The 11,369-nt window shown below is 35.9% G+C and overlaps 1 protein-coding gene across 2 annotated transcripts; it reads left to right on the plus strand.

Moving 5' to 3' along the window:
• Positions 1 to 5,012: 5,012 nt before the first annotated feature.
• On the plus strand, positions 5,013 to 10,626 carry LOC127860508 (uncharacterized). Of its 2 annotated transcripts, none has more exons than XM_052398612.1 (6): positions 5,013 to 5,085; positions 5,279 to 5,356; positions 6,864 to 6,923; positions 7,379 to 7,402; positions 8,892 to 8,988; positions 10,186 to 10,626. In XM_052398612.1, the coding sequence occupies exons 2-6, from the start codon at positions 5,312 to 5,314 to the stop codon at positions 10,347 to 10,349; spliced, it is 390 nt and encodes a 129-aa protein (XP_052254572.1). In that variant the 5' UTR covers positions 5,013 to 5,085; positions 5,279 to 5,311; the 3' UTR covers positions 10,350 to 10,626. The 2 variants fall into 2 exon arrangements, with proteins under 2 accessions (XP_052254572.1, XP_052254571.1); XM_052398611.1 differs by having other exon boundaries at positions 5,018 to 5,107.
• The last annotated feature ends 743 nt before the right edge of the window (positions 10,627 to 11,369 follow it).

The following is an 11,369-nucleotide window of genomic DNA, read 5'->3' on the forward strand; positions in this document are numbered from 1 at the left end:
AGAATCTGTCATTTTTACTGGTGATGCTGAAAACAACAAAAACAAAAAATTCTACTCATACATAAAACATAAACAAAATGAAAACTGTGGCATAGCCCCGATAAAAAGTGATGGAATAACGTATACTGACGCCACACAAAAAGCAAACATCCTTAATAAACAATTTGAATCCGTATTCTCCAAGCCTAAACCAATGAATCTAAGACACCAAGCTGAAATTAATCTCATAAAATCTAGAAAGCACCCAACAACTTCAAGCAAAATGGATAACATAAACATTACCCTACCTGGCGTAGAAAAAATGTTAAAAGACCTTAATCCAAATAAGGCCTCCGGCCCAGACGAAATATCACCTCGTCTCATGAAAGAACGTCATCATGAAATAGCGCCATACTTGACAAAAATCTTTTGTGCATCACTTGACACTGGCTCCGTCCCACTAGACTGGAGGTCTGCACAGGTTGCCACAATATTTAAAAGGGGTGCTAAGTGTCAAGCATGCAATTATCGGCCCATCTCCCTCACTTGTATATGCTCAAAATTAATGGAATACATCATTGTATCAAACCTCATGAATTATTTTGACACTAACGATTATTTTAATCCATTCCAACACGGATTCCGTTCTAAACATAGCTGTGAAACACAATTAATCTCCTTCTCTAAAGAAATTTATGATAACCTAGTTACTGGTAAACAAACTGACCTAATATTAATGGATTTTAGTAAAGCTTTTGATAAAGTAGACCACGAACTCTTAGTATTCAAACTTTTCAAACTTGGTGTAAACAGCAACACTACTTCTTGGATTTCTTCTTTCTTAAAACATCGAACACAAACTGTAGTGGTTGAAGGCCAAAAATCAAACTCAGCCCCAGTCATGTCAGGTGTACCCCAAGGTCCGTACTGGGGCCCTGCTTATTTCTAGCCTACATTAACGACCTTCCAGACTTTTTAAAAAGTAGGGCACGGCTCTTTGCCGATGATACGGTGGTCTACCTCACCATTAATAAAGAAAATGAATGTAACACACTCCAAAATGACCTACACAAACTAGAAAAATGGGAAGATACCGGTAACTGGTCCATGGAATTTAATGATAAGTGTGAAGTAATAAGAATAACGAAAAAGAAAAAGATAATTAATTTCCCTTATAAACTCCATACAATAGAACTTAAAACAACAGAAAAAGCAAAATATCTCGGACTAACTATAAGCAATGATCTCAACTGGAAAACGCATATAAATAACATAACATCTAAAGCTACTAACACATTAAAATTTATCAAGAGAAATGTCAAAACAAATAACAAACAAATAAAAGAAACAGCATACAAAACATATGTCAGACCGCAACTGGAATATTGTTCCTCAATTTGGCATCCATGGCAGAAAAATCTAACATATCAAATAGAAAGAGTGCAAAGATCAGCAGCCCGTTATGTGTTAAATGACTACCAATACACCAGTAGCGTTTCACATATGATTAAGACACTAAACTGGCAAACTCTAGAACAGAGAAGAATAAACTCATCCTTGACACTACTTTATAAAATTGAACATCATCTAATCTATGTAGACCACCAACATCTTACAACAACAAAACATTTAAACTTCTTGGTACCCTTCTCTAGAACAACTTATCATCAAAATTCTTTTTTCCCAAGGACAATCATGTATTGGAATGGCCTGCCATACAACGTTAAGAGCAGCACCAGCCTCAGTCAGTTTACTGCAGGCCTGGCCGCTGTCTCGAAATAAATATAAGTATCTTGTTTTTATACTTTTATCAGTAGTCAATGTAATAACTTTACATTGTTCGTCACCATTTTATTTTGTATGTCAATTAACATCACTTCCATGTACATACTGTATATATATTTTTAACACGTGACTTTTAACATTCTCTGTCCCCCGACAGACGCCTTCCTGTCATAGTCAGTAATTGACTGTAGGAAGTATCAAGTAGAAGTAGAAGTATGCATATTTCGAATCGACCTGAATTTTCGGAAAGGACAGAAAACGCTTGGGACCGAAAAAGCCTGCTACCATTAAAACGGGTTATTTGCGTTTCATAATGAAAAAGTTATTGTGATCAGGGCCAACATCCGCTTATTTGCTGACGACACGAGTCTTCATATAATTGTTGAAAATCCTCATGCAAATGTCTGCCCACGTTTTAAACACCGATCTGTCGCGAATTATTTCCTGGTCAAATACCTGGTTGCATATGGTCTCTTAATCCAACAAAACCAGAAGCTCTCCTATTTTCACGTGAACGTTATAAACACCAACACCCTGACCTGTTTATGAACGACGCTCCAGTCACGCAAGTCAGGTCCCACAATATAATATAAAGAAGCATCTTTGACTAACCCTTTCAGATGATGCAAAATGGACAATTCGTATTTCTATAATGCTTGACAAGGCTTGGAAGCGAACCGGCATCCTGCGATCCGTGAAGTATTTATTCTCTCGCAAAAGTCTAGAGCGCATGTATCTTTCATTTATCCGACCCCTCTTGTAGCAAGGCGATGTCGTGTGGGACAATTGATCTAAAGAACTAAGTAACGAAACAGAAGCTGTCCAAAACGACAGAAGAAAAAATAATGAGTAAATTCTCCTTTATTAAATGAAAAAAAAAACAACTTTACCCAATCATACCTTTCCAACCTGATACCCGTACATTCAGATTGCACATATTCGCTTCGTAGTATTAACCATATTCCAGCAATATTCGCCAAGACTCAGCTGTACGGGTCTTTATTTTTGCCCTCAACTTTCTGGTTATGGAATTCTCTTCCATCGCCCACACGAAACGCCACTACGGTAATTGCATTCAAACATAAACTCACAAACAGACAAAGCACAAGATCGCCAAATCTTTATAATATCGGCCATCGAAAATTGCGGACCCACCACTACCGACTACGTCTTGGTTGTAGCACATTAAACTATGAGTTTCACCGTAGAAACATCACTTATAGTCATCGATGCTCCGGTGGTGCATAATAAACGCCATCCCACTATTTATTGCAATGCCGAAATTTCGATAACTTACGTAACTCCTTCCTTTCAAATCTGCCATGCCAATTGACGCTCAACAATCTATTATTTGGGGATGACTGGCTATCAACTGAACACAACACATATATATTTCAGCGTGTCCAAGGCTTTATTAGGCAACAAAACGCTTTGTCATATAGACAGTGGTTTGGATAGATTCCCCTCCCCCAGATCCCACATAGGTGTGTGACAATACGAACTTACTTCTTTTGTATATATTAATGGTTTAAATTTAAAACACCATCCTTTAAAATCCATATTGCATTTTTAGCTCATCTATTTTTTGAAAAAAAAAGAACTATTGTCATCACATTGGCGTCGGCGTCTTCGTCGGCGTCAGCGTCGGCGTCCGGTTAAGTTTTGTGTTTAGGTCAACTTTTCTCATAAAGTATCGAAGCTATTGCATTCAAAATTGGTACACTTACTTACTATCAGGAGGGGACTGGGCAGGCAAAGTTAGATAACTCTGGCGTGCATTTTTGACAGAATTATGTGCTCTTTTTATACTTACAAAATTGAAAATTTGGTTAAGTTTTGTGTTTAGGTCCACTTTATTCCTAAAGTATCAAAACTATTGCTTTCATACTTGCGACACTTACTTACTATCATAAGGGGACTGTGCAGGCAAAGTTATGTTACTCTGACTGGCATTTCGACACACTTATGGTCCCTTTATACTTAGAAAATTGAAAAGTTCGTTAAGTTTTGTGTTTTGGGCCGCTTTACTCCTAAAGTTCACAGCTATTGCTTTCAGACTTGGAACACTCACAAACTATCATAAGAGGACTGTACGGGACAAGTTGCATAAATCTGGTTGTCATTTTGACGGAATTATGGCCCTGTTTTTACTTAGTAACTTTGAATATATGGTTAAATTTTGTGTTTACATCCACTTTACTTCTAAAGTATCAAGGCTATTGCTTTCAAACTTCAAATACTTTCATACTATCATGAGGGTACTGTACCTGGCAAGTTGAATTTTATCTTGACCTTTGAATGACCTTGACTCTCAAGTTCTAATAATTAAATTTTGCAAAAATTGCCATGACTTCGTTCTTTATGATCAGATTTGATTGATACTTTGACAAAACAACTCTTACATGACATACTACAATAGACTCCACCCAAACCATCCCCCATGCCCCCCCATCCCCCCCCCCAAAAAAAAAAACATTTTTTTTTTCATTTTTTTTAAAGATCATCTTGTAAATGACCACAGCCTCACACAATATTTATTTTTATTATTTTATTTTTGAAAGACCGTCCAACTATCCCACCCAAGAATCCTCCCCCTAAAAAAAAAATTATTTTGTTTTTGCATTTTTATTTCTTATATTGGAATATAATGTAATAAATGACCACACACCCACAATATACACCTCTCTCCAACCCACCCATCCATCTTTTTTTATTAAAGTATTGTGATAGTTCCCTTCACCTTTAAAAAGAAAAATAGATGAGCGGTCTGCACCCGCAAGGCGATGCTCTTGTTTGTCTTGTATCCAGCATGGAAGAGAACTAAAATAAGCATCGAAGATGCTTGTCTTCTTATCCATCATATAGTTCTAATTACTTCTTGATATACACATGACTATTATAATGTTATGTTCTGAACCAATAAATATGTTGAAACTAATGAAAAAGTCATGTTTTGATAAGTTGAACAGTTATGCTTTTTCGCAGAATCCCATCGTCGTATTTGAGCGAGTCCTGTTTTATATAATCAATAAGACGACCAGCTTAACGAATATATTATCTTTCGTTCACCACCGGGAAATATTGATATTTAAGCATAATTCGGTTACACAAAAGTTATAAATTATGTTATCATTTATGGAGTAACTGATTTTAACAATACTTTTCTTAGAATAAGTGTACGGATCTGATTTTTATATTAGTTTTTCACCAAATTAGCTCGCAAGTCACCTGTTTTGATAATTTGTGCGTACCTGGTTCATATCGTTACGGAAATAAATTGTGGCGCATGCGCAGTTACCGGTCTCCTTGTCGATCGCAAAGGTTAGCGTAAAAGATCTAGCTGGTAATATTTTCTAATCTTTCTGTCGTTTTGACATCTTTGCGTAATGACAGTACACATGCATAAATGCTTGATTATTGAAATGTGTTTGTGATGCATTTAGTAAAATTTGTACCATTATTTGTTTGTTTTATGGTGTGAATACACCTTTTATTATTTTTACCGGTATTTCAGATTTTCAGTTGGCAGCACCAATTTTCCTGCAAAATGTACGCCTGTGCCAGAATCGCCGCTCCAGCTGCACGATGCATCGTAAGTTACTGCGTAGATTATTTTATTGGACGCAAAGTCAATTCAATTCAAATTTCCATGACAGTTTTCTTAACTGGAAAGGTCATCTTGATCGAACTGTCAACTGTTTTATTTGACTTTGTTGTCTTTTTGCAGCTTAGCTGCCTGCTTGTGTACAATTAAAGAGTATTCAAAACGCCTTTTTTTAAATCTATAACATTGACATGCTATTTAACAAGTGGAAAACCTACTGTCGTGAAGGAAAACCGTTTGGAAAACTAAATGAACTATTAATATTTTTACCCCACCCACCTTGACCTTGAGTGTTCAGTGTTTTAAAAATTGAATATTATTTAAGGAACATTTTATTACTTGAAGAAATTAATATATCCCTTCTCCCTATGCAATTAAGTATAATCAACCTACGCAAAAGAAGTGCTTTAGCAAAGAAGTTGGATGTCTGACATTTCCTATAAAAATAGCTGATGTCAAGTATCATTTCCAAAAGTGGTGGTCCTTGTGTCCAGTAAGAACATATATTTATAAAACTGTTTTGTACTAAAATGAGAACATAAAAGCAAATTTGTGATAAATGTTGACTGGTTTTATTAGCTTGGCTGTTTTCGGACAAAACCCGAGGTATTGTTATAGCCAGCTTGCCGTCTAGCATTTACAGTGCTAAAACCTCGACATTTTGCTCTAAAATCAAAGTGCTTCCACCTACAACTTTGAAACTTCATATGTAGATGCACCTTGATGAGTTCAACATGCCACACCCAGTTTGGGGTCACTAGGTCAAGGTCACTGTGACCTTAAAAAAACAACAACTTACTAGCTTTCATTTATTCAAAACTGCACCCGCAGCCAAGCGTTTGCACCCGTTACAGGGCTCAACATTAACAGTTGTCCTATTGCCCCTGGCAAGTAAAATGCCGGGCAAGTTATTTTATAATTTAGTTGTCCGCCCAGGCAAGTGCAAAAAAGAACAAAGAGCATTAAATTTAGACTTAAATTAGACTTCAATTGGTGTAATCATTTTGTTAAATGTGCAAAATAAAAAAGGTTTTGTGGTGTATCATTTTGATCTTTATTAAAAAATATGAGGTTTACCGTTATGTGATATTTCATGATTGGGCAAGTGGCTTGACGTTCAGGGCAAGAAGATTTTCTAAGTACTTGCCAAGCAGGGCAAGTTGGTTTTTAGGCTACTATTGAGCCCTGCGTTATGCTTTGCTCTTGTTTACTTTGCAATAATATGGAAAATTATGATAGTAAATTTAAATTGGTTATTACCAACCAGTGAAGCACTTGTTATTAGTTGTGACAGAATAGAACTAGTTATGTTTATTGGTGCATATGATCATGTAAGGTGACCAAGGGTACATCAATATCAAAGAACCATGCAACCTTCGCTCTTTCCTTGACAATGAAGATAGCTTAAGCACAAGCTACGATGTATGGCAGCAAACTTTCTCCGATTTAAAAGGCATACAACATTTTGTTTTGACACGGTTGTTTATCACTTCAGGTGTCAAGCTCAAGCAAAGCCTTGGTCAGACCTATCAGCTGCACTGTTTTCTCAAAAGATGTAAGAAGATTTTACATTTTGCCAAAAAAAAAACACTTCCATCTGTTTTTCAATTATTGTATACTCGTACACAATTTTGAAATAACGTTCAGGTTGTGGGTGTTGAATATATAGATGAACTACAACAGTTATATAAAAGGAAATTGAAACCATAATTGTCTAAGCAATTGTGTTAACCTTTGAACATAGTGAGTAAAATTGCATTTAGTACTAAAATATCTTCCAAATTCTTAATCAGTGAAACATTTGGGTCTTGTATAAATTTGTATTATTCAGGCTAATAATTTATGGCCATTAAAAGTATTGGGAATTATAGAGAGGCTACTGTAATTGACATTATGACTTAAAGCAAAAAAAAAGAAAAAATTACCCTCTTATTAGGAATCAAAATAGTTTTAATCCGATTGTATAAGTTTAATGTTAATGTCTGATTTACTTTTAATTTTATCTTTCAGTACACTGGTGTCACAGTAAATCAGGTAGGTTCCTTCGAAACAATCCTATATAACTCATTTAACCCTTCTTGCAATTAATTAGATGTGTCTACCTTTTAGAGATGTTGTACAAATGGATTTTCTGTCACAAAGGAATGGATATATGCATGTATGGAGTTTGAAATTCATATTTTTCAGACAGTATTGTTAGTCCCCTAATGGTTTCACCAGAGGGGACTTATGGAATTGTCTCCGTCCGTCCGTCACACTTTTCTGGATCCTGCGATAACTTGAAAAGTTCTTAATATTTTTTCATGAAACTTGAAATATAGATAGATTGCCATATGGACATTATGCACATCATTTCCTTTTTTGTCATACGTCAAAAAATTTGGTTGCTATGGCAACAAATAGACTAGAAATACTGCTGAAAATGGTGGTTTTCTGGATCCTGCGATAACTTTAAAAGTTCTTGATATTTTTTCATGAAACTTGAAATATGGATAGATGGCAATATGGACATAATGCACGTCATGTCATTTTGTTCCTACTTCAAAAATTCTTGTTGCTATGGCAACAAATAGACTAGAAATACTGCTGAAAATGGTGTTTTTTTCTGGATCCTGCGATAACTTTAAAGTTCTTAATATTTTTTCATGAAACTTGAAACATGGATAGATGGCAATATGGACATTATGCACGTCATTTCATTTTGTTCATAGTCAACAATTCCGGTTGCTATGGCAACAAATAGACTAGAAATACTACTGAAAATGGTAGTTTTCTTGACCCTGCGATAACTTTAAAAGTTCTTAATATTTTTTCATGAAACTTGGAACATGGATAGATGGCAATATGGACATTATGCACGTCATTTCATTTTGTTCCTACGTCTAAAATTCTGGTTGCTATGGCAACAAATAGGCTAGAAATACTGCTGAAAATGGTGGTTTTCTGGATCCTGCGATAACTTTAAAAGTTTTGAATATTTTTTCATGAAACTTGGAACATGGATTGAGGGCAATATGGACATTATGCACGTCATTACATTTTGTTCCTACATCAACAATTCTGGTTGCTATGGCAACAAATAAAAAAATATTCTGACAATGGTGGAGCCGGTAGGGGACTTTTATTGCTTGGCAATAGTCTTGTTTCATCCTAGATTATTACATACATAGTCAAATACGTGTTTTTTTCCAAATGATTATTGACTGTATATCATTGTTGGGTTGGGTTGGGTTTTTGCTGTTAAAATGTTAGGTCACTTATTTGTGTATATCATTAATTTTGTATTACATGAAGTTAAAAAACTGTAACTACCTTCTGAAAATTCCTGAACATTTATTGAGCTTTTCCCCCAAACATAAAACATAACCTAAGAAAATCAATTTTCCAGGACTATTCACATCAGGTGGAAGTTATTACCATATTTTATGTTTACCTGCAGTTTCGTTTGTCAAGGGTCCATTCCCCAATCCTTAATATACAAAAAACAGGAAGCATCCCTTATATAGTAATAAACTTTTTGCAGATGAGAAACTTCCAGACCAGTGTTGCCAAACGTGATATTGACCAGGCTGCCAGATACATTGGAGCTGGTGCTGCCACAGTAGGAACAGCTGGTGCTGGTAGGAACTTGCGCTCTTAAATAAACACAACAATTTCACTGTTTAAAACGGTGAACTGACTATTTCTGTTATCGTTCTAATCATTTTGTTAGGTTATGTTAGTTTTGCTTTAAATATTTTATGTTATGGTATACATCTGATGATCTCAAATAGTATATTTTTCTGGTTTTTTAGCTAACCTGAGCTAAACATAAGGTGTTAAAAATATTTTTTTTTAAATAGGTCAATAGGTCAAGTTAAATTAAAGGCTTGTGAATACTTTGAATGCCACATTTGTTTGCTCAATCTAAATGAATTATGCAGTGAACATTTTTATTCCCCCATTACCATTGGTAATGGAGGCTATATAGGAGTCACTTTGTCGGTCTGTCTGTCTGTCTCGAAATTTCATCTTCACCAAACTTGGTCAGAAGTTGTATCTAATTTGTAATGCTTTTGCGGAAGAGTGAGTACCTGACAAATAGAAAACATGGCCCCAAAGGGTCAGTGCAGTTATCCTTATTTGGCTGAAGTAAAACCATATAAACACTCGTTTTTAGCTCGGCTGTTTTCGGAGAAAACCTGAGGTATTGTCATAGCCAGCTCCTCGTGTTGTCTGCCAGCGTCGTGCTAAAACCTTAACATTAGCTCTAAAATCAAAGTGCTTCCACCTACAACTTTGAAACTTCATATGTAGATGCACCTTGATGAGTTCTACATACCACACCCATTTTTGGGTCACTAGGTCAAGGTCATTGTGACCTCTAAAAAAAAATAATCTGACAAGCTTTCATTTATTCAAAACTGCACTGCAGCTGAGCCTTTCATTTATTCAAAACTGCACCGCAGCTGAGCATTGGCACCAGCTATGCGGTGCTCTTGTTGTTCTTACTCATCCTGAAACCTGCTGAAAACATTATAAAAAAGTTACTGGGTTTAGTTCGTTAATGATTGCTGGCTGTTTAAAATCTGGCAACCAGGTGTTATTATATAAAGTCTATTGCGCAGTTACTGAACACTACTTGTTTAGAACATTTAAATTCCTTGAGCTTGCTTGAATCTCCAGTGTGGTATCCAGCTGAATATACTTAAATGTAGTCACATTGATTTATTTCTTAAAAAAGAAATATTGTTATCTTAGTCTAGATCAATAAACAATGATTTGGAGTTTTTATGAAAAGTATTTAATCATCAGTTGTTCTTTGTTATGCATTTCAGGAGCCGGTATTGGAACAGTGTTCGGCAGCATGTGCATCGCCTTTGCCCGTAACCCAGCCATGAAGCAGCAGCTCTTTGGTTACGCTATCCTGGGATTCGCCCTGTCTGAGGCCATGGGCATCTTCTGTCTGGGCATGGCTTTCCTCATCGTGTATGCTCTTTAAGAAAGCTGGATGTTTAGGACTCGTTAATTTAACAATCTTTTGAAATACATACCAAGATTTTAGTGTGCGAGTTAAAAATTTGTTGGAATGTAATTTATGTGTGGAACATAGTGCTACAGGGAACAATCCAGTGGACAGTTGCATTTCAGTGTGCTTGGCACCCAGAGATTGGGGTTCATTTGAAATGTGCTGTACATAGCTACACCATTACATGAAATTGCACTTGCATATAAATTTTATATACAAAAGGGTTTAAAAATAAAAATGTTACAGATGAGTTTTGTTGTTCCATTGCTGTAAATAAACAAGAATTGGATTCAATGTGCCTTCATACTCTCTTCACATAAAAAAACTTGTAAAATTCACACCTCATTCGTTTTGAACGTAGTGAGTGAAAGAATTATGTGTTGTAACATAGCTTAGGCGATTTGTCAAAGTAGATGTTTGTACAGTAGTACAAAGTATTTATTTAGCATAGATAAATGAGATTAAAACATTTTTGTCCCCTACCGGTTTCACCGGAGGGGACTTATGGTTTGCGCTCTGTGTCCGTGAATCTGTCACACTTTTCTGGATCCTGCGATAACTTTAAAAGTTCTTCATATTTTTAGCTTACCTGATTGCTCAGGTGAGCTTTTGTGACCGGTCTTTGTCTGTCGTACATCCATCCGTCTGTTAACATTTGTTCGTAAACACTCTAGAGGCCACATTTATTGTCCGATCTTCATGAAACTTGGTCAGAAGCTTCGTTCCAATGAAATCTCGTTAAGAGTTCAACTGGGTCATGCTGGGTCAAAAACAAGTTCACTAGGTCAAAAAAAGAAAAAACTTGTTAAAACTGTAGAAGTCACATTTCATGCCCAATCTTCATGTAACTTGGTCAAAATGTTTGTCTTAATGATATGTTGGTTGAGTTCAAAAGTGGTTCCGTCCGTTGAAAAACATGGCCGCTAGTGGGCGGGGCAGTTTTCCTTATTTGGCAATAGAGAAACCTTGTAAACACTCAGGAAGTCACAATTT

This window comes from Dreissena polymorpha, chromosome 15 (assembly GCF_020536995.1).
Source record: "Dreissena polymorpha isolate Duluth1 chromosome 15, UMN_Dpol_1.0, whole genome shotgun sequence".
In the NCBI taxonomy this organism is placed as follows: Eukaryota; Metazoa; Mollusca; class Bivalvia; order Myida; family Dreissenidae; genus Dreissena; species Dreissena polymorpha.

What these genes read in the sequence shown, in the direction of transcription:
- LOC127860508 (XM_052398612.1), top strand. Translation starts at nt 5,312, where the DNA reads ATGTACGCCTGTGCCAGAATCGCCGCTCCAGCTGCACGATGCATC. An exon ending in CTCCAGCTGCACGATGCATC is followed by an intron (nt 5,357 to 6,863) that starts GTAAGTTACTGC and finishes TTATCACTTCAG; the next exon opens with GTGTCAAGCTCAAGCAAAGC. An exon ending in CTGGTGTCACAGTAAATCAG is followed by an intron (nt 7,403 to 8,891) that starts GTAGGTTCCTTC and finishes AACTTTTTGCAG; the next exon opens with ATGAGAAACTTCCAGACCAG.